This window comes from Amia ocellicauda, chromosome 5, assembly GCF_036373705.1.
Source record: "Amia ocellicauda isolate fAmiCal2 chromosome 5, fAmiCal2.hap1, whole genome shotgun sequence".
Taxonomy (NCBI): domain Eukaryota; kingdom Metazoa; phylum Chordata; class Actinopteri; order Amiiformes; family Amiidae; genus Amia; species Amia ocellicauda.
Window position 1 is genome coordinate 18,431,539 of NC_089854.1, and position 24,592 is coordinate 18,456,130.

Sequence of the window (24,592 nt, forward strand, 5' to 3'; positions counted from 1 at the left end):
CCTAGGAACCACAGTGTATGAGTTATTCTTAGCTGTTACTTCAGTATATACAGGGGTTAGTACTAATTTCCAACCCAGTCCACATTTTTCCACACAGGAAACAGTTCTGAAATGTTTAATAAAGCATATAGTTGACATAAGAGGTTCAGTACGCCTAAAGAATTCAGAGCTCCTTAAGAATGTAAACCTAGTAGACAGAGGTGCACAAAAAATGCCCAGTGGCCAGTGAAACACTATAACTATTGAATAACTTGGCCATTAAATACAGCAGCTTTTCAATTTAGTACTCTATTAAATTCAGTTTGTTGAGGTACTTTGTCTTACAACCTTAAACTGAAGGAACAAGGGGCAATCTTTGGGAAAACTCCACTTTAGTTGTTTATTGCAAGTGAACACAGAGCTGAAAACACCGTATTGTATACAGCCTGGGAGATGGCTGAAGACTGTTAACTCCTTGGCATCCAGATTAGTGACCAGAGCTGTGCAACTATTCATACTGAACACTGTAGTAATGTGACAATCTCTGCATATCAAAAGGCCTTTGCTTTTGTACTGTGTGCCTGTGTTTACTCACCTTAATGACAGCTAGCGTCAGTTTCTCACACCCTAACTATATCCCCCCCCCCCCCCCCACACACACACACACACACACACACAAACATACACATCCGTTACCCCCCTCACCCCCCACCCAACTCTGTCTATCACTGTGCCTGGGAAGTGCATTGAGGGAGTCAATACCAGTCCTGGGACAACAGAGATCAGACACCAGCTATCAGAGTAGGGGAGGGGAAGGGAGGGTGGCACCCATCATTGAATGTTAATGGACAGACTCTTTTCCCAGTGTGGGATCTCCTTTTTTTTGTTTCCCCCTCATATCATATAGCTTGCTCCTCTCAGGCACAACTGATGCTCTCCAGCTTTTTTTTTTTTTTCCTGGGTCTGCGAGACTCGCTCTACTACGCTGCCCTGCACTGTGATGTTAGGTTTATACAAGTAGGACAAAAACTTGCTTTGGTCTTTTGATCTTGCCCCTGATTGATCACCCTTTCTGCACAGCACAGTGACCAGACTTGTCCATTTCAAAGGTCACATGTATCAAGTGTGGATTTAGACTGATTCATAGTCAGCAAAACACACACAAAAAATCCTTTGACAATCAACATTTTTATGTCTTGTTTTTTTTTCTTCTTTTTAATGAGGAATCTGTATGTGATGTGTACCTAAAACAACAGCATGCCACTGCTTTTGTGTAACTTGAAGAAGTCAGTAGACCTACACTGCTGGATTTACCCCTAGTTATTACTCTAGTTTTAATTGTTTGGTATCTGTTGTGAATTAATAACATCCTTCTTACACAGTCACATTTACAATTTATACATATATGTGTACTGTGCATTTTAGTTTATTTTGGAGGGATGCATTTTAACATACTATGCTTATTTATAAATGTTTTGAATGATTAACTGTATTTTAAAGATATATGCTGTAGGCAAAGGTAAGCTGAAGAAATGTGAGCTTGTCATTTTCTTCCAGGTAATTACCCTTATGACTGTAGGTCACCTCCCTACTGATTGTGTGTGAGGCTCTCGTCTACACACTTACAGTACAGTATTAAAATACAATTGGGAATTGTCGCTTTCAGTTATTTGCAATTGCCTCTGTAGTCACAAGGGGGAAACCTATACTTTCTTCAGACGCTCTAGAGCCACGTCTCTGCTAATTCCAATATTATTCAAAACCAATAGATAGCACATTAAGGCGCATGTATATTGATGCATCCTGTTGTCATTTGGCACATAATTGCTGAACCTACTTTATTTTAGGGTGCATGCATATTAACAGGAAGAATTATAAGGAAGAATCCTTGCTTTTTGTTTGAATGACATGCTCTGACGTTAATAAAACATCATTGACACAATTACATACTACTTATTTGAATATTAACGTATTTATTTAATTATATTACCCTTCCCCTGTATTCATTGGAGTTTTCTAATCCCACTGAATGGACTAACTTCACTTAACCTGCGATATCAGTAGGCTACTGGAAGAGGGCAGTGCGAGGTTTTAGCAAAAGGAGCATAATGTTTAATTAAATAGCGACCATCAATTGCAATATCAATAGAGAGACCTTTGAGGTTTGTGAAGATAGTGTTTCCAAATCCCCATGCATCCCGTTGTTTTGTCTCTCGCCATAAACCGAAGGCGCCAGTTTCTGCCGAGGTGTTAAGTATGAGTAAAGCTGGTGCAGTTCTCACTCTAGCCAATCTGTCGTCGTACAATATTAGAGGTTTGCATCGCTTCCCTCGGCGCAGCACACACACTACACATAGACTAAAAGTATAGTCACAATACAGTCTGGGGCAGCAGGCCTGCGTGTTTCCTTTAAACGAATACACATCAAAAGGCAATAGATACTTAATCGTGAAAACAGTACACAGTGACTTATACATAATACCAGTGTCAATTGCATTCACTTTATTATCTATGTATATTACATAGGGGGGTATGTATTCACAAAAGTCATTTATGTGTGTCATTTTAAACTGTGGACATGACAAAATCCAGTTAACGACCTCATTTAACACGGACACATTCCCGTGCAAATAAAAAAAAAAAAGAGACATTTGTAAATATGTATAAGTTCAGCACACTTTTATGCAACACATAGCGCAGGTGGTAAGCAATACCTGGCTAAAGCAAATATGCCCATTGATGTGAGACTAGAGGACGTGTCCAGTCATGTCAGCTTGTAATGTGTGCCAAAAGTAACCACATGTTGATTGAACCGGGCACATCCTGGCACAGTGTTTCTGCAGAAGTGTCCAGTATGTCGGCTTGTAAAGTTACACCTCTGCCCTGAACTCTGACAACGGTCTGTCCCCTGAATCTATTCATCGCTGTAATGTAATGTAATGTAATGTATATATGTACACTGTTAGAACTGTCCAACACTGTTTGTTCAAGGACAAAACAACTTTGTGTTAAAATGTACAAAAACACGATCATTTGTATTTTTAACAAGTCTGTTTGGGGATACTTTGGTAATTTGGTCAATGCTAATGTAAAGTTTTGTCCTTCATTAGTTCTAAGAGTGTATATATCCATTATTTATATTTTAAAATAATAGTGTATATAAAATGTATGATGGAAATGGAAGGCAATCGTATTTGTTGACTGTTGTGCGCATGTCTGTTTTAGAACGTCAGAACTGCAGAGATTTGAATATTACGATAAGGTTTCAAAATCGTGTAGCAGAGTGTTGCAGAGAATTGAAATAGAAAAAGTGTAGAAACATTTGCATGAATTAATCTTTTATAGTCCTTTTGTGCAGGTTGTTAAAGGTTCGATTTTAATATGATTCAGAGTATTTGCCAAAATCGCTTACATTGAAATGGTATTTAAAAATCAGTATGATCTTTTACATGCTTTCATCCAAATGGTCACAGTAATTCAAAACCCCATTTTCCCATTATTGCAATAGACACCGCAAACAGCCGTGTCACTGGGCTGGCAGACGGGGAGGGGTTATGATAATAAGAGGCGGGGTTAGTATAACAAGGGGCGGGTTATGGTGGTCAGGGGAGGGGTTAAGATAATCAGGGGACTGGTTAGTATAATCAGGGGAGGGGTTAAGATAATCAGGGGTGGGTTAGGATAATCAGGCGCCACTTTAAACCCCATTCCGCGCTGCCGACGTCAGTGCAGAGACTATGCGGAGAGAGTGAGCGGCCGCTGCACATTACATTCACACACAATGCAAAGAGAGACGTGTTTATTAGCCCGCTCCCCTCAGCGGCTACTTTGAAAGCATCATAGAATTGCATTTTCTTTTCATGTAGTTCTTTTTATTATTATTATTTCTGACGGGATATTATTTTTTTTGTTAAAAAGAGACGAAACTTTAAAAAGCATGCCATCTCAAATGCCGGTGGATTACAAGCTGATGGCTCCCCCGGTTCCCCCGCACAAAGCCAGGGCGCTCCGGCCGGCCGAGGCGCAGGAGCGGGTCCTCAAGTGCGTTTTGCTGGGCGACGGGGCTGTGGGCAAAACCAGCCTGGTTGTCAGCTACACCACGAACGGTTACCCGACGAAATACGTGCCCACGGCGTTTGACGACTTTTCTGGTAAGCGGCATCAGGCTGTTGTTGTTTGTTACTTTAACGTCTGGAATGAACCCAGTTGAAGAAGCAGACATTGTAATGTCGTGAGCCAGCAGGGATGCGCTTCATATCGCGACAGTTAATGCGCCAGGGCAGCAGGTCAGGAGTTCATTTGAACTCACAACCCGCAGAAATAAACTAAATCAAGCAAGTTGATCATCTGCAGGATAGGCTACTTCAGGAACCACATGTCTTGTATGTGAAAAGTTTGTAATATTCAAGTTCAATATACCTTATTGTATGTGTCCATGTTTGTAAAAAATAACGTTTACGTTTATTCCCCATTTAGATTGTATTGTCGCCTGTTGCATTTCAGATTTGTGTCGCTGATCTCAGACATAGATTAGCACAAGTCAGCAACTCTACCAAAAGTTCAAAACGTATTTTTTTACAGGCGCATTGCATCGCACGATCCTTGTCTCTCTGCGTCGTTTCCCTCTGAAAGGACCCGCTGATCGTGTGTCGCTGCTGCACATGACAGGCTGTCTCGCCCAGCACTGGTCTTTTGCCCTGTGTATGGGATGGCATGCTTTCACCTGGAAAATAACCGAGCTCTTTCTGGAAATCGGTTTAGACAATTTTATATTTCAATCTGTCATTAAATAGGTGAATATATGTCAAATGTAATTTTATAATTTATTAATATATTAAATGCATTTTAACAGGGATAAAAAAAAAAATATTAATCCAAAGAACTGCCTGCTTTCTGGTACTAGTCGCTCAACTTTCGTATGACTTTATGCCTTTTGATTTTGAATGCATATTGCACGTACATCTTAAACTAAAAGGACTAAAACCCCTTTACTGGAAGCTGTCTAAAAGTTTCCACATTAGTTGGATGTCGTGAATAACAGAGTTGTCAGTCAGGCATTGTTACAATAATGAAAGGGGCCGCTGTCTCTCCCTCTGACCTTTGACCCCGCGGCGATTGTGCGGAGGCTGGTCGTTCCACAGGCTCAGGTTTTCCAGAGCTCTGATTGGACAGGCCGTGGCGATTATCATGCGTTATCTAATTTTCCATATTATTGAGCAATGCTTAGCAACGACTGATTCCTTTATTTTCCATTTCCATATTACAAATTCAGCCCCTAGCTATGCTGTAAAAATCTGCAATGGGATTTTCAAAGGGAATACAAACATTCCCTCCAAAGATAAATTTAGCACCTTTCAAAACAAAAGCCCTACATAGAGATGTTTTCCTTCTTCACACACAAATCCTTTAAACAGACTATTCATCCACTTCCCCTCTTTCAAACGTGCCCTGCTAACAAAAGAAAAGATGTTTTCATTATTTGTATTCATTTATGTTTTGTCATCTGTTCAGGGAGTGCACATTTACAATCATATTTTTAGGACAGCAACAGTTTAAAATAGCATCTTGACATGAATTCCCCCATGGACAGTATTGTTTCTATGGGGCTGCTTTTGTGTGATTAAATTAGTTTAGGATGATATGTATTGTTAAAGGTAGTGGATCATTTCTAAAATTACAGTTGAATAGAAAACTTATCTGAATACAGTATATTTGGAGACTCTTACTGAACTGTTGGTGAACATTTGTTGAACGTTTTCTGACCACTCTCACTGGCTGAAGACTCCATGATTAACTCATTTTTGATGGTCAATTTGGAAGTTTCAATTTGTGGTGTGTAATATGATAGTGATTCCCAGAACTGAGATAGCATTGTGGTCACTGGTTTCATGGATAGACATCAACTGATGAGCAAAACATTTAAAAAGCATAGTGATGTTATTAATAAGATAAACATTTTATGAATATTTCCCCCTGCCCACCTCCTCTCCCTCCCTACAACCCTACCAGTTATTGTGCTTGTGTGTGTATGATATATAGATGGGGCATTAGAGAGAGTCAAATATTGCTCTAGAGAAGTCAGGAGAAAAGAGTCTGTAATGTTGTACTACTGAGTAAGTGGGTGGAATGACATACAGTGGTAAAGTAAATGGGTTGTGATTGTGGAGTGTGTAGAACTGTCAGCAGTACACCTGACTGTGTTTCTTTGTGGTTGCAGCGGTGGTGCAGGTAGATGGGTCTCCGATTCGGCTCCAGTTGTGCGACACAGCAGGACAGGTAAGCAGACGTTCCACACCGTGCTTTACACTCTCTTTAAGTTTGTCCTCACAGCTGCTTTAGATATCTAAGAAAAATCACCCTGTATCCTGTCTCACTTGACACCCACACTCCATAGACATATTTGTATTCTTGCCCCCCCCACTCCAGACAGCTGCTAGACTGTGCAAAATCACCAGACTAACATCTGTCCAACTGCTCACAAGCAGAGCAAATGTCTTGATTCTGTGGTGTGAGTTTGGAATGAGACCAAGGGTATACTGGTGACATATATATATTCTTGGGGGGGAAAAGAAAGAGAAATAATGGCAATAATGCACCAATATACAATTGATTAGATGGAAACTTGTGACTGTTCAACAGCCACAGAAAAAAAAAAAAATGCAAAACCTGTTGGTAGCTGGAGAAGCTAAGGAACCAATGAAATAATCCATAATCCCACTGGTTTAACTCACTGCTGCCTTGCACTGTAATTCATAACCTCTGAACAGGGACAGCCAATTCATCACCTGGACTCCAGCTCCTTTTGTTACAGGGAGACTTGGCTCCTGGTTAAGAGCAAAGTTAACAACTACACAAACATCCGAGAGCTGAAAAGCCATACTGCTTATCAAAGTGTAGTGACTGCGCACTGCCCTGATAGTACACACACTAAAGCTCCAAAAAGCCATTAAGACAGGCTGGGACAAACCTACCGCTGTAGCCAGATAAGCCAGCGCTTGCAAAAAAAACCAAAAAACTGCATAAATACTGTTTTCACAGAGGTGGAGAAACAAATGGCACACAACCCGGCTGTACTGTAACAACCCCTCCTCATTGTTTCATTCAGAGGAGCTGATTCGTGATATGATATAAAGGGATTCAAACTACTGGTTGGGAGAATTACAGTTTGCTTTAAGGTAGAAAAACACAGGGGTGGTAGTGAGGGGGGGTTAAGGCAAGGTTTTGTTCAGAGATTCCACCCATGTTAATATGTGTTTTTCCTAGATTTTCAAGGCCCCATTATCTTAAGCTTTTTGTCTCCACTATTTTAATTTTCTGTATGTGTCAGAAAAAGAGAAACACATACCATAGGAGGCACTAGGAAAGATTGGCAAAGAGTTTTTTTCTAGCTCAACATTTCCATAACTTTCTGTTCATTTTGTTTTTATGATTGCATAAGAATGAGATTTTTTTATCATGTAATCACTCCCTAACAAGACCAGAGTTCAAATACCGCTCCATCTTTACCTACTGTTAATATATTTACAGCTGTATTGATTCCTGTAGTTGCTGAGGAAAAAATACTTTTTTTTTTCTTTTTAGTTTTATGCAGAAAGTGTAGTTTTCATGTAGCGTTTCCCTGGGAGAGTCACCCAGTTACATAAGTAAATAAAATAACCTGTCTTAGCAGAGAAATCACAGTGCTCACATTCCCCCTCTCCCCTCAGGATGAGTTTGACAAGCTGCGGCATTTCTGCTACCCGCGCACAGATGCCCTGCTGCTGTGCTTCAGCGTGGTCAGCCCAGCCTCCTTCCAGAACGTATGGGAGAAGTGGGTCCCTGAGATCCGGCACAGCTGCCCACAGGCACCTGTGGTGCTGGTGGGCACCCAGTGTGACCTACGGCAGGACGTGAAGGTGCTAATTGATCTGGCCCGGCGGCAGGAGAATCCTGTGGCCGAGGAGGACGCCCGCGCGCTGGCAGACAAGCTGGGCGCCATCGCCTATGTGGAGTGCTCGGCCCTCACCCAGAAGAACCTGAAGGAGGTATTCGATGCTGCGATTTCCGCTGGCCTGCGCTACTCCGACCGGCGTGCCCGCAAAGAGAGGAAAGTCAAGAGCACAGCGGACAAAATGAAAACACTCTCCAAGTCCTGGTGGAAGAAGTATGTCTGCATTCAGTGACCTGAAAGACATAGCAAAACTGACTTTATAAAAAACTGAAGGTGGGAAACAGAGGGGCGGGGGGGCACAGTGAGGAAGACTTGATTTTCTATCTTTTTCTAGGATCTGGATTTCACCAGATTGGGATTTACTGGGGAAACACAGTGTGTGTTTTAAGACCCTGGATGTTTTAGGAATCCCTACCCACCCCCTTCCTCCAGTTCCCCCTGATAATATTCTGTATTTATTTTCAGATGCTTTATGTTTTTCTCTCTTGAAAAATGAATCCGTTAAGTCCTGTGGATGTTTCTTTTTTTTTTTTGATTGATTGAAAAAGAAAAAATGTACATTTAAAAAAAAAAAAAAAAAAAAATGAAATGCAAAATTAAAGGTATAACTCTAGATGTCATCTCCAACCCTGCAAAATACAGATTTGACTTGATCAGACCAGTTCGTTTTTAACATTCCTTCCTTGTGACTTTTTGTTAATGTACTTTATCCAGCTGTTTTCTTAAGAACAAAGTCAATTAAAGTGTTTTTCTTTGTACTTTATCAGCTCCTCCCTCATTCTGCAGTTCCTGGCTATTCTGTATCATTAAGAGCATTTCCTTGTGCACACATACTATACAAACTTTACAATAGATAATGTTTGGCAAACGTTGTCTGAATAATATAATTGTTACAATCATGCCCAGGAACAAAAGAGATGTATTTGGGCTCTGAAAATTAGTTTATACAGGTTTGTAACATAAATGTCATTCTTGGTTATATTTACTGAGCCGGTGTGGTGACTAGTTTGGTGGCAGCCTAGTCACTGGTGGACAAATGGGACAAATGCGATACTGTACTTCACTGCTATCTTCTGTAAATACACCTTCTAATCTTAACTACAGGCAATAATTCATGCTGGGGGGATGAAATGACGACCATTGTATTGCTTATCATTTTTTAGAAGCTGTTCCCTCATTTGTGTGTTTTAATCCAATGAGGTAATGTATAGTGCTTGCTTAAAAAAAAGAAGAAATGCCTGCAGGTAAATGAGAATTGTTGCAGGCACCTGGGGAGCCATGTGATTAGAGGGCTGGGGCCAGGCAGTAGCCAATCGCAGTGGGCCTCTGCTCATACTGTGGTGACTTCATAGATACAGCTGGGGTGTACAATTCAAGAGCATTAACTACAGCAATACCTGCCAACTGTCCCTTGCTTGACCATGTGCTAAACCAATTTGGGGCACTGGCGTGACACATTAAGTGATTTTCAGTGAGAAAATCTTGAGCTAATCTGTCCATAAATTTGACAAGAACATACAGCTGTGGCCATAAGTTTGCTTGTTTTGTTCTGCTCCAGTCTATGTCCACATTCCAACGACCAGCTTGATAGAGGAGCTACTGAATGGTAAACCATTTGCTCTATTCAGTCTGGAAAAGAATCACAGTATGTGCTTAGTTGCCTTAATTTTATTATTATTAACTGAGTATAACCAGCTATTGTGCTTTAAAATTCACATTTAATCCTTACTTTTTCTTTTCCCTTGAGCAAGCACAAAGCAGTGCCATACAGTCAGGTATACAAATCTGTGGGGTGAAAATGCAATAAATAAATATACTAATTGAAAAATAAATGGAAGAAGAGGTCTTTCTTTTTTAAAGGGTGATGCGCTAGGAAAACAGTTGCTTTGTGATTCTAAATCTGCATTGCAATTGATAGTACATGACATGGCCTATCAGTTGAACCACTGTATAGTAATTAAATAAGAAACGTGGTTTCACACAAGTTTAGTCGAGTTGCAGAAGTAGGTCTACCTAAGAAATGCACTTAAACTTAAATCAACCTAAGCTTTCAATTAATACGAAACTACTCAATAAATGACACCTAGTTGCTTTATTAATATTTATAATTATGAGTGTTTTTACTTTACTAATTAAGAAATTAACTTTAAGAAAATCTTTTACCACACTTAAGTATTCCACACTTTAATGTCAGACACCATGGAATTGCATGCTTTCATTTTGGTGGCATTTTGTCCATATGGCCTAATTCCAAGCAAGAGTGTTCCCTGTCAATAGAATGCTCTGTCAATTCCAAGGCAGCCATTACAGCATGCCTAGCAGGAGTAAGATTTGCATTTTTTTTGTCTTTACATTGAAGAGAGGAGCATCCATTCTTGCAGAGGTACTGGATGCACAGAGGTCATAGGCAACAGCTCTATTAATTTATTTCTCAATAACTGTATAGGTGGGAAGTCTATATCTGTGCAGATCCATCCTTGTAGGTTGACTAGTTCACTGAATTATTTCAGTTACAACAAAGGTGATTCTTTCTCAGTATATGAACCAGTTTTGTTTTAGGTACAAATCACATTCAGCTTGTTACTTAACTGAAAACAGATGCATGCTAACCTTATGATAGTCATTGGATTTTATTTGATCTGACTCAGTTTGCCCCAGTTTCAACAGTGTTAGGTGGCCAAGCCTTGTGACTCATGCAGGGTTTTAAGTGAATAGGAATTTAAACCAATGCATTTGATAATCTACCTAATGAAGTCATTAACTCAAGTAGAGTCTGTGGTGCTGCCAATGCCTGGAGTGAGCTCACCTATCATCCATTATGACAAACATAATCAGGCACGATCCTCATAAATTAAATTTGAATTGAGCCCTGATCACAGTCTAATTCTCTCTGTCTCTTTACATCAAACTACCTCCAGGAAGAGTTAGGAAGAAGCATCCCTCCAACCTTTTATTAAAGCAAGGAATGTGTCTGCTGCTGTAGGCTGACATCCATCTATTCTACAAGAGAAACTCAGTCAAACTGACTTGGGACAGCAGTAAGAGTGGGAATCTGTGTACAATATTATGCTGCCCATAGCTCATGTTCCCTATTATTGTGACTTTTTGTTTCAACAAGGCCAGAAAATACAACGCACAGCTTATATAAGCTTCTGCCTTACTACTTGCTATTCCTTATTCTGTGATTTAAAGTTTTCACTGCTTTGATGAAGCTCAGAGTATTTGGAAATGACACAAAAGTCAATAATTTTACATGTATTGCTAATTATTATGATTTATTTCTTAGCAGACGCCCTTACCTAGGGCAACATAAGGTTTTCAACATCTTTATACACTAAAATAACTTTAAACATTTCTTAATCAGGTTTACAACCCCACAGCGAAATCCACTGTTTTGAATGAACTCTGACACTGTTTAATACAAAAGCTTTCAATTAAACAGTGCCAGAGTTCAATGAACAGTGGCGATTGTACTGTGCAGTAGGCTACACACTGCATCAGCAAAAGTTTACAAATGTTATTTAGTATCTAGGCCCACCATTGTCCTTAATGACTGCAGCAATTATTTTGTTAGACTGCTGGAGAAATGCTGTTCTCTCTGTGTCTTGTAGAGAAGATGGTCTCTATATTCCTTTCTTCCGTTCTTCCCTTGGGTGTTCTATGGGACTGAGGTAAGGACTATCCACTTATTTTCCCAGCTTTGTGACATAGCACTGTCATGATAGACATACAGGCTCTCGCCATTAATAATCCATTGCTGCTGGTATTACATTACTATGCTTACCAAAAATAGCATAATATGTAATTCTGGTAATATACAGTATAAAAATACAGTACTATCAAAATAACTGTCAGGAAAGATACTGATCCTAAACTTCTTGCATTCTCTTTCTCTGAGCTAGTTACTGTAATCTTATATATATCAGTTACACAGGATAATGTAGTTTTGGTTTAACATGCTTGAAGTTTTAATATGCTTTCTGTTTTCTGTTAAAACCTTTAATGTAAATTTTATTTCCTCCTTGTTCTTCCTGCACTGATTGGCTCTTGTTGCCCTGGACATCAAATTGAGAACTTCCCACTGTTCCTTTCCGAATGGCCATAAAACAATACAGCTTGGCACAATCAGTCTAATTATAGAGGTGATATATGGGGAGATGTGGCTTTAATAACTTTTACTACCGCAGTCCCTATTGCACCTATTAGATAATTCCCCTCTTGCGTTTATTGAAACCTCCTATTTAAAGCCTTTTATGGGACTTCATAAAACCTTATCACATCAGTAACAAGGTGGGAAGTTAGAGAGGGTCAGTGATCCAGATCTTTAGCCCTATCAGCTGACCGTGTGTGTGTCTAAATGTGTGTCAGTGTGTGCTGTGTGAGAAGTGTGACTACACTGTGAATGCATTCGCTTCACCATATTCACTCTTTAAAGACCAAGCAGCAGGCCATAAAAGTATTAAACTATACTCCTCTCTACAACTGTTTATCCCTTAGGCACCTTATGGTAAACAAAGTTTCAAAAGTTTGTCTTATTTGAAGAGCGTGATTAAACACTGTTATCTGGCATGTTCATTGATATTAATACTCACTGTAAGTTCCCAGATTTCCCTCCATTGAATTTTAATTTTAATTTTTTATTTCACAGGATTTCCTCTTGACATTATTGGCAGGTCAAGGTGGAGGGTGTGTTACATGAATGTGTGAAAATCAAAGTGATAGACCTTTAATTCAATTTCTGAATTGCAATTGGGTTGATTGCAGTGTTTTTCTATGTAGGATTTCTTAACTTACATCCATTAGATAATTTATTTCTGCTTACAGTATGTAAACTACTTTATATACTGTATAATGTGGTAGCTATTTGACACAACCCAGGTAAGATATTATCTAACTAGGTTAACCTTTTAATGATTAACCTACGATTTTGTTTTATTTATTTTTTAGAATTGAAAGTATCCTTCATTCTGAGCAGGAAATCCCTTTATTGAGATGTGTAGTAGGAACATCTCAAGGTTCTGATTGACAAATTTAGTATACACTCCACCATGCACTGCGGCTAATTAACAGTATAAAACACAGACACACATACAAGCTGTGCCCTATCAATCCTGCTTCCAATTTGAAAAACACTGGAAAAAAAACAGTTTTCAAATGATATCGAATCGGTTGGGACTGAACTGCATTGAAAGAGGACAGAACAACTAACACTCTCCTTTATTTTTTTTTATTATTTTTTTTTTTTTTTCTTGGCAGACGCCCTTATCCAGACTACTGCTAGGAACCTGGGAACCAAAAGCATTCACTAAAATGAAGAACTGTATAAATGTAAACGTATTTTGTTTCTAAATGCCTGCCTGGGTACTGCTTGCAAGTGCAGAGGTGATATGTTGTGCGAAGGAGGTGTGCAAGTCAGATTTCTGTCTGCAGGATATGTTTCAATTACTAGAGAAACAGGGCACTCCAGAAGGTGATTGCCTTTTTTTCTTTCATTCTACTGTTAACATATTCCCCTACTGGCCTCTTTTTATCTCTGATGTCAAATGTAGAAGTCCTGATTGGCTAACAGAACTGGCCCATAGGGAAGGACCTTACCTTATTCTGTCACTCTGTTGACAGAATTATCTCACTCTCTTATCCTCATGTTATTTTTTTTCTTTCCTCTCCCTCCCTGCCTCTCTCTTTCTCTCTCTATCTTACAGGGAGGGTTTGCGTGGAAAGGACAGCAGATAGACTTGTTTTGTTGGAACTTCCTCTACCATTATTTGCAGCAGGCAGGGAGGGGGGCTGGCCTTGGCTCCCCCTGCCTTTGATCTGTGCAGAACAGGAGATAAGCAGTCGCTCAAAAAAGGTCTGATGTTTTCAAAAGGGCTGAATGAAACCAGGCAGGTAGACAATGGTTGATATGTGTTTTCTACCATACGGTTCCCCTTTCAAGAGCCAACAGCCAGTTGTCTACTCGTAGTGTACTGGGGCAGTGCTTTGAATCAGACTCCATTAAAGAATGTCTTAATACACCAGATACAGGTAACAGAGGGAGAGCACTTATAATTAACATGCATACCTATCCAAACAGAATAAGGCAAAACAAGTTATATCCACCTGGTATTCACAGTGCCGCAATGAAATGTATGATTTGAATTTGTGGGCCCATTACAGAATGATTGCTGCACAGCTCTTCAAATCCTCCTGAATTAGCATATACAATTCATGAATAAATAACACGATAAAAATGGAAAACTCAAAAACTCACATTTTCCCCACGCAGGAGAGTGCAGCACACACAGTATGAGACCTGTCTCCACTCAGATCTGATGTAACATAGAAAACTGGGGAGCTGTGCCAGTCCCCAGATCAGTTACATGAGAGGTAATGGGATATCAGTATTCTCACAGAGCAAACAACAGCAACCAGCATTAGGAACCGAGCCGACCCACTGAGCTGGTATATGAAATGCAGTGAGAGGCCTGTTTATCTCCCTCCTGAACCAGCACAGCCCACACAAAGGGATTTCTGTACAGACCTCTCTGTAGAGCACACACAGTGCGGTCAAAGAAAGCTCTGTGTATATATATGGTGTAAGCTATAGCATGAGTAGTACCTCACTATCTCTCTCTCTCACCTCACATCTCATCATGTATTCTGACCTCGGAATTACTGTGTATCGTCCTAATTGAGGGAGAAGCAGTCAATTTCTCTGCACAGCAGACCAGAGATGGGGCTGATATATGGAAAAAAATAAGAATGTGGTGCAGAGGCGCTTTTCCAGATCAGCAGGGACACACGCACCCGGAGACACAAATGGAAATTGGTCAAGGCATTCAAGACAGAAAACAGGAGACACTTCTTCACACACAGAGTAGTCACAATCTGGAAGAAACTCCCCAGCAATGTGGTTGAAGCTGAATATGTGGGAACATTTAAAAATAGACTGGATAGGATCCTTGGATCACTCAGTTATTAATGGACACCAAAGAGCATGTTGGGTCGAATGGCCTCCTCTCGTTTGTAAACTTTCTTATGTTCTTATGTGATTTTACCCTTGTTTTCATCCCAGTTTGAAAGTTGCATCTTTCTGTGTGACTGTATGAGTAGCTACACAAGCCAAATACAGGAAAAAGAGTTAGGTGGTTAGCCTATTACCCAACCTTGGACCACAGGAAAAGTCAGAGCAGAGCCCAGTTCTGAGGCGTGATACAGGTCTCAGCCAGCCCCAACATGCTTGACATTTTCAATCTCCACAGCTTGATGTCTCCTGTGTTTTACCAGCTGAGGCACTGTTTTTGTAAAAGGCAAAACAAATGTTACAAAATCAAAACTGTCTTGTAAACTGCCGCCAGGGACACTGAAATTAGCATACTGAGATATATAGGTATACTGGGTGCTTATTAAATAAGTTGTATTGTGAAAACCGATTGGGAAACATTTCAATTACATCAGCAATACACACCAGTGCTGGTCAGTGTCCAGGAAGGAAATATGATGTCATGTGACATGTTCCCCATGATCCCATTTGTAAAATTCATTTTTTTTAACAAAACAGGTTTTTGTATAAGCCAACAAATACTGTCAATAGGCTGCACTTTACTACTTCATTGTGTTATTTTGCTAAGAACTGGTATGAACTGAATATGGTGAAAAATGTATTAATTTTGATGATTGGTATTTGAAATGGACCACTTCTGTATAGAGCAGGCATTAGTTTTTCTCAACAGTACGAAATACCATCTTTCAACCATCCATCCACACACATTCTTCCCTTTGAGTTTAAATGACCTAGTTACCATAGTTATATTTTAGTTTGTAAGTCGGAAGCTTGATTCGGTTTGTCTGACCAACTTTTGTTCACGTGCAAGAGATAACATTTGTTTATTATGACTTGTGTTCACTATTGTTATGACTTTTCTTATTTCTTGGACAAAGAGGTAGAATGTATAAATAATCATTACACTTTCATGGTAATAGGTGATACCAATAATCTGTGTTTAAAATAAACTTTGGTTTGTGATTAGTTCAATCAGGCGTGACTTCCTGTTAAAGCATTGTACTTAGAGGAAGTTGGCAGGTTTGTTTTCATGAGGGTCTGATGATTCAGAACAAGTCAACAATCCTTAGAATTATGAACCACTGCTATTCATCATTAACTGTTTCAGTGCTTTTTCGCACATTCAGGCAAGAATGCCAAGGCACCCTCTTATAATAAAATAAGCATAGCTCACAAATTTGGATGAATAAAATATTACACCAGGAAATGATGCTAAGCACCCAAACACTCAAATGTTTGGGTGATAGTGTGAATATTTGGCAGAAATGGAAAACCAAAAAATGTGTACCAGTAACATTTAATTCCAATCTCTTTATCTCCTAGAACTTTTCCTGAGACCATAGATAAGACTAAATCAAACCTACAATCCTCATTTAAAATCAAATGTTTTGGTAACGGCCTTTTTGTCTGTTTCCATCCTGCCATCAAATACGGGGGTTATTAATGGCGATTTTCAGGAGGGTTTAAATTTGTGTCCTGTGCAGTGTCATTTCCATTGGTTTATTTTTCTTCACTGTGTTTTTAAATCGCAGGCCTTGTCTTTGAGTTTTCCTGGTGCAAGAATAAAACCTGCATCTCGTTGCATGGCATTGTGTACCCTGCAGGGCCTGACACGGACACTTATGCAGTCTAAACTTTTGGGCATTTGGAGGCATCATGGGAAAATTGGGCAACCATTGTGTTTGGGATGGTCTCTCTCGTTGTAATGTGACAGGGCTCTGCACTACAATTCATTAAAGCTTTCCCATGCTCCTGCTCATGTTGTGCTTCTTAGCAGTGTATCGCACTTTGCCCTGCTCCCATAGGGAAGACAGCAGTGCTTAATCTTGTTTCATTGTGAAAGATAATGCCTGTCTCAGCTCTGCTTTTCCATTGTGCTGGGGAGATCTGGTGCCAAGCTTCACAGCACTCTACATGCAACCACCCCCCCATTCCCCATCCCATCCTCCCTGTTCTTTACTAGTCCCTGTAACATGACTGAACATGCCGCATTAACACCACTCCCACCCCCCTGTTTCTCAACTGTGTTCACTCAGCCTCACTGCATTGCACCTTGCTTTACTGCCCCCAAATACTGTTCCCATGGTATAACTGAGTGAACTTTAACAATGACTACAAGCCCACTCCCCCCTCCTCTTTGTGTTCTTCTCTTGTCACCTCAGTTTGCTGTCTTTTGTTACACTAACAGGACTGCCACCCTCCTGCAGGCCCTGTTCTCGTATCAGAGAGTTAAGAGGTGGGGCAGATGAATGACCTGCTCGTTTCCCAGGCTGTGACTTTCATACCAAGGTGCCCGCTGACATGTGAGCAGCACTGTCATGTGCCCCTGTACAGGACAGCATCCTTGTACATGCACAGCCCACTGAACTCAGCCAGAGACCCCAGCTCAGGCTTTCTCATAGGCTATCCAGCCCAGCTAGTACCATCCTGCTGACCCTGCTGATAATAATAGTGACATACAACTCCAGCCAACCTTGCAATATATATATAAAAATATATATTTTTTAATTCAGAGGCCTTTAAGTATTGCTCTTCTGTGACTCTGTTTTCAGGTGTTCGACTATATAGCAGCATCAAGGGCAGTTTTTTGTACCCCCAGAATTTGCTGGGTTTTCCAGTTCCTTTCAGAAAATTGTGGAGCACGTTTTTACTTCAGAGTTATGGATTTGAAAGGCAGCTCACTAACCCCCTCCTTCAATAAATTAATGTGTGAAGTGTGGCAAAGCTCTGGAAAATATGCAGAGAAAGACTGGAGGGATAGCATGGACACACTGGACTGTGGTCAGTTATTTATTTGACCTTACAGGACCAGAGATCATTCCATGATCTCTCTCGCGCTGCATTTCCTGCTCACTCCCCATCCCACTCTCCTTCCTCACCATCAGTTCCTTGTATAACCTTTAACTCCTTGAAATCTGTGCACAAAGCCAAGCACTTACAGGAACTACTTAAGAGCATTGTCATTCTGGAAATCCGGCTTTTTTTAAATTAAGCAAATGAATTATGCTCTTTGCATAATGCTTTTCCAGTAAAAATGCCCTTGGAGTACACAGCCATCTATTAAAAAAACAACCCCTACAGTTTAAAGAGCAAGTCTGTACAGTCCTGAACAGGTATAGTCTGCTTGCTAATTCTTCGCAAAAGCAAATAGGGTTATCTTGAGTAATACTATAAACAAACAAAAAGAATACAAAAAAATGTCTGTACTCAATAGCATGATCCCACCACCCACCCTTCATCTTACAGGTATTCCATTGACTTGATTACTCTGCATTCTTTAGGATTGAGCTCTTAAGGGGTTAAATCCCTGGACTCTTTAAAGAGCTTTCCCAGAGCCCTGTGTCTGTCAGTCACAATGCCCCCCCCACACACACACTAATTCTTCCCATTAGCGCAAGACCTCCGTTCCCCTTCTTTGAAGTGAGAGGGCTTCCGCACAGCCCCTCGCCGCCTTAAACCAGCCCCTCACTTTAAAAAGAAACAACCGCTCCCTCTGTTTATTTTAGATTGCGTCCCAGAGGTCAGGGGTCAAGGAAGGAGCAATTGGACCACTGGCGATTTCCTCTGTAACAGATTGCCTTTGTTGGAGTAAATACTACAGCAGTCAGTGCTCTGACATGCTTTGCTAGAGCTAGGTGCCTCTTTTTATTTCATTTTTTTTTCATGCAAAGGAGCCTGTTAACCCTCAGACTTGGTGACACTCAGAGCCCAGAGGTGCAGGAGCCAAATTATCACTATAACAATATCCAAAATTGAATGGAATGTTTTGTTTAACATAGTACAATATACTACATTTTTGACAGGATGATGGGAAATATTTAGTTTTTATAGGAATAGTGCTGCTAGCAATGTATATATGCAAATCACCATTTTAAATGTTTTACATTGATTCAGATTGAACTACACTATCACACGGCATTTTAATGTGATGCAAAGAGCCATAGCAGACTCTTATGAATCACATGCAGCTCTCTAACTCAATAACCAGACAGAGGCAATTTTGCATTCCTCTTCTGTCAAAGTGGTTCAGGTAAAAAGCAGGGAATTTCAAAGGCCATCTATATATACGCTGCTTCTGAAATGTAGACATTAGTAGCAAGACATTACTTGTTGTTTATACTTGGGATGTGATGTCATTGATTCCCTGTCAGTGTCTCTTTTTGCACCACACCAGCCAGCTGTTCTGACAAAATAAAATAGGCTATAAAAAGATTTGCTTTGGGACAGGAAGGGTGCAGGGGAAGTAAATTAGCCACACACTCTGCTGGAGGGCCCAACAGAAGAACCATAATTTAGAAAGGTGATTTACAAAGCCCTCATTAAACTAAGAAGCCATGACAAACAGATCATGTGTGGGCTGTACAACACAACATATATAACAGAGCAGGCACAATTATGCCAACGCAAAAGTCATTTAGACAGTATACTGAGGGTTGAAAATGTAAAGAGGACTGATCGTAATAATCCAAGGCTGTGTAATTGTAAAGAGAGTGTTTAGGTGGATAACGCAGCTTGTCAAGTATCTCCCACACTCCATTCAGACTACAATTGGTAAATTGATGTATGTACTAAGTCAGCTGACTTGTGCTATTAATTTCCCAAATGAATCACACAGCAGCAAAAGTGCCATGATTAATAGCTCTCAAAAATAAGGTGCAAATCTCAATGATGGAGTTTTGGGTTTTAACATATCAGATATGTTCTATCCGATCGCTTTATTTAGGTAATTTGAACCCTTTGTTTTCTATGACGTGGTGTGGGAAATTGACATATTTGGGCCTGTGTGAAATGAAGAACTCCTTTTGTGTGAATGCATTGGACAGAATCTGCTGTGCCTGTGCGTCATTGATAGAAGAGTTATGAAGAGTTGTATAGTTGCTTTAGGGATGCAACAAATTATTTAAACTTTATCAAGCTGAGGAGCTGTTTCAGCTCAATTTCTTGGCAGCAGTGCCCCTAAATCCAGATATTTCAGGAACCAATTTAAGTATGTCTGAATAAGAAAAGGATCTAATCAAGGGTCCAGGAAGCCGTGGTAATTAAGGGGGTCAGTGGAAATAAGAACCAGAAGACACAGGGGGTCCCAAGGGCCAGGCCTGAGTAGCCCTGCTGTAATCGTAGTGATGGGAGTGCCACCCCCAACCTGCTCCTGGCACATCCACAGTGTGTTAGGATGCAGTGACAAGCCTTGGCGGAGCGCGCGGCATAATTGCTTTAATTGATGTTTTAATCGTCGGCCTATGACGCTTGAACTGAGCACCTCACTTTCATCACCTAATTCATTTGTAATTACAGTGTGTTCACTCAAGACGTGTCGGCTGGCGCCAACATGAGAGCTGTCCTATAAATAGAGCCTCCTCCCCCCTGGCTGTCCTTGGCCTCTGCAAGTACCATCTCTCTCTTTAATGGAACTACAGCCTGAGAAGAGTGTTCAGTGCCTGGCAACAGCCTTTCCGAGTCAGTGCATTTCACATTGATTGGCTAAACATGGATTTTAGAGTCTAGAAGTTCCCTTTTGTTGTTTCAGTTTGCAACTCATGTTTTGAATGTAATCAGTGTTATGCCTTTTTTTCTTCCAATAGCTGGATAACTTGTTTTGGGCAGTCAGCTAGATTTGTTTGGATTTAATGAGAGCAGCATTAGTCTTCCACTCATTGTTGTAGTCCTGCTGTTTGTGCTGTGAACTTGCAGTTTCAGATTAATGCCAATGGCCTGGCAGCTCTTTTTTCAATTGTGCACGTGTGTGTTTGTGTCTGTGTATGCTGCCTTAAACTCTTCCATGTTAGTGCTAGTGTTTTAGCAAAGTGATTAACAAATTGAGACAGTATAAATAAATTAAAATACCAGGATTACAATTAAAAAATGCTCTGGAGTCATGCACTGTGTGTATGAATTTAAATTAGATTAATCTAAAAACAATTTCAGTGGAAATGCAACTTGTAATTCTGGAATGCTATTTCTGTACTGCCTCTTTATAGGTGAGACTTATTGGAGCCATGGCACACCGTATTTAAACATGAAAACATTTTAATACCTTACCATTGTAGAGCTTTTGGTACATTTACATCTTAATGATTCATTTTTATTCTCTCACATTCCTGTTCATTCAAAATCCTCTCCCGCCTACACACAAATACTAGTGTTGTAAGCTGGAATAGAACAACAGAATTTTAGTAAAGCACAGAGAAATGGTAAAATGATAGCAAAGTATGGAGATGGATGGATGATACAGACTAATGCAAATCAACAGCAAAGCTAGGTAACTGCAGCATGTAAAGATAGGAAAAAATGCAAGGTTCCTGTGGCATACATATATCAGGGTCCATGATGGGCAGACAGATTATGAACTTCCCCATAATATATTGCTCCCCTTGTACTTTCTTTTAAGAGTTTCCAGACCCAACAGATGCTTGAACCTGTTTGATCTGAAGAGGAATGTCACATTTTTCTCGCTGCTAAGAAAACGAAATGTGATCCAGATTAGCATCAATGTGGGCAGAGAGAGATTCTGCCTAACAGGAGTAGGCTGGGATGCACTTATCACTACGGCAGCTCATTCTGTCGTAGCAGAATCTTTCATGGTCATCAGGAAATGGCTATTCTGCTCTGTAGTTTGAATCTGGTTAAATTGTATTTTAATCATAGGTTATGCAAGGTCTATACCACAATGCTTTACGTTCTTAGAAATCTGTAATAGGAAAAGCATTCAAAGTATTTCAGTGACTCGATTTATATGAAATGTGAACTGTATTAATATCTATATAAAACAGGTTAGTCATTGTTTCACAAATCTAATGTAATAGCAGCCTTTTCAAAATAGTTGAAGAGAAACAATCTCTTGAGTCAAAGGTATATTTTCACTACCAAAAAAATGTACAGAGAATATTTTTGTATCCTACTTTCTTCAGCTATGTTATTTAAACATGATATCAGGCACTTTTGCCTACTACTACAAACACCTAGGCCAGATTGAAAACAAAGTACAGAAATCCGACAAGACTATCACAGAAATCTTAGAACAAAGCACTCTCTGAACATTTCTTTCAAGTAAATACCAGGCAACAGCTGCTTCAGTGAAAGATATTGTGCATTAATTCAGTGGCGCTATTGAGTGGAAATCAAGGAGTTCATCAGAAATGGAACCTGGGCAGATGTTATCAGCAGAATCTTGGACCAAACATGACATTACGTGAAATCACTGATTCCTTATGCAGGACTAATAGTGACTCAGCTTGCTTCCAATGAAGCAGAAGAAACAATATAGCAAAAGCCAGCTGCAACACACACATCAACATATCTATATAAACCCGTAATTATTTAACTTAAAGGGGTATTAACGAGATTCCTAAAATTATGATTGTAATATCTGTACGTGTTGCTATAGTAAGATGTATAGCACTTTTTCAGTTCGATTCTATCATATAAGCAACTTTTAAAATGTAAAATGTATTTACATATATTGGTGGATGTCGAAATCTCAGTTTGTACGCTGTATCATTTATGTTCGTTCCCCTAACCGGGCGTCCAAAAACTAACGCTTGAAAAATATTCTATACATACTATTTAATGGTATTTTTTTCAGACTACAATGTTAAACTATATTTACTGACTCAGCACACTCGAAACTTCAGGGTAGAATCACTGCGCCCCCGCTCTTTTCAACAAGATCACCAATTGACATATTCTTCACCTATTTCATTTAGATCGAATATTTCTTAATGTCCCACGATTCCAAAACAGTATTTAATTAAATCCTACATCTCTGGTCACCCTATCAGATTATCTGTTAGATATCGTAAAAATGTTTCAGTCCAAAGTTTAGAATCAAACCAGGATTCAAAGTCTTAGTGATTGACTTCAGTTGGCTGATTTGGGGATAGTTTTCCAGCTCATCTGAGGCAGTTCTTCCAGAATACATCCCGTGTCTCTGGCCTGGGGAGGGTCCTGGGCTTGGACCCAGAGGAGGCAGAGGAGGCCTCCAGAAATTGGTTTGGGAGGGCTGGCTGTGCTGCTGGTGATAGACTGGGCTCCTGTCCTAATGAATAAAGCCATTGACTGGGGAGAGTGTGCCTCACAGAGGCCCTGGTCTCTGACATGTCCGGGCATGGAGGCAGACATCAATCTTCTGCCTGAGCCGCAGACTGTCAGCACAACAGGAACCAGCCTGGGTTATGAAATCACCTTCCCCCATATCTCACTGCTCCCTGTTCTCTAGATAAAGTTGCTTTGAATGGCTTCTTAAGTGCCCTGTCAGTAACGGGTTTTCCAATGTTTTAAGACGTACCTAAAACTGTAGGAAATCCCTCTCCTGTGCTGCAGGTGATTCGTTCTGGGAGGAAAAGGTTGTGTTCAATTTGTATGACCTCTGTAAATGGTTGTGTTACCTGAGACCGTGGCTGAGAGATTCCCAGAAATGCTTCTTTGCATGTATTCCATCAGAGACATATTTAGCTTTGTTTTCCTGCAGGCTATAGTCTTAACAAGCCTTTAAGAATATGGATATAGAGGTTGTAAAGATATTACGCAGATGACAATGTGCTGCTGAATTAAACCGTGGGTGGAAAATACTTGATTGCTGAAGAAAATATATTTTTTTAAAGAATTTCAAAACAGTCTTTATGCAATACAGATATAAAATTGGTATGTAGGTTATTACATTTAATTGATATTTCAGCAACCATTTGTTTCATTTAATTTTATGTATTATACACTTTTAAGTTTAATAATAAAATTCACCTACTTCAAACCTTGCAAACATTAGTAGTTGGACAGTATTTTTTTATTGACCTCAACTTGGCAGACTGACTTCAACCACAAGGAGATTGTGGTTTTTGGTATGTCAATGGTACAGTAGTTCATATATAAACATCTCAGACATGCCATTTTAGCTTCAGCTGAGAATTTAAATAATGATGCAACAGACAATGGTCAGCTCTCTGTTTAAAGCAGTATTATAACACTGTTCTTTTTATTTATAGCTTGGTTAAAAAGAACTGTCAAGTGTCTACCTATGACAGGCCATAGACAGAAAGCAATGTGGACATAGTGTTGTTTAAAAGTTATTTTGGAAAGAACTTACTGAGCAAAGCAAGTGTGATTTCCATGTCACATCCAGTCTGTCGTTGGAGAAATTGGTAGTAAAATCAAGTGGAGGAGGGAGGAGGCAGTACTGGGAACTGGAGAGGCAACAGAGACTCAGGATCTAAATGAAATGCTTGCAGTCCCATAATACTAAATTTATCGACACAATTTATTTACTGACTCCCTACTCTCTTACTTTTCTCTTCTTTCACAGCACAAATTCACACTCCTCTCCCACCTACACATACACACAGAGATGAGTAGTACTACTGAAGTGTTGGATTAGTTGACAGCGAATGTAAACATACACAGATTTATTTTTCTTTCTTACCAACAAACAAAAACATTTGTCAAACTTCAAGCACACAACAGCTCTTCCAGTTTATTAAAAAACAAAGCTGGAACACCAACAGTCATACACTGTATTACAAGAGGTACTGAGGTACTTAGACAACAGATGAACACCAAAAGACTGGTCTTCACAGTATATTTAATTGGGTTGTAATGCAGGCCTATCTTTGCCTTACTTTTGCTGCAGCAATCCCTTTGATAGTAGG

General features: G+C 39.9%; 1 protein-coding gene across 1 annotated transcript; it reads left to right on the plus strand.

The window, feature by feature from the left end:
* The first annotated feature begins 3,687 nt into the window (after nucleotides 1-3,687).
* rhoub (ras homolog family member Ub) lies at nucleotides 3,688-8,667 on the plus strand. The gene is made up of 3 exons (XM_066704107.1): nucleotides 3,688-4,130; nucleotides 6,197-6,255; nucleotides 7,686-8,667. Exons 1-3 carry the CDS (start codon nucleotides 3,917-3,919, stop codon nucleotides 8,139-8,141), a joined length of 729 nt encoding a protein of 242 aa, XP_066560204.1. The 5' UTR covers nucleotides 3,688-3,916; the 3' UTR covers nucleotides 8,142-8,667.
* Nucleotides 8,668-24,592: the final 15,925 nt, after the last annotated feature.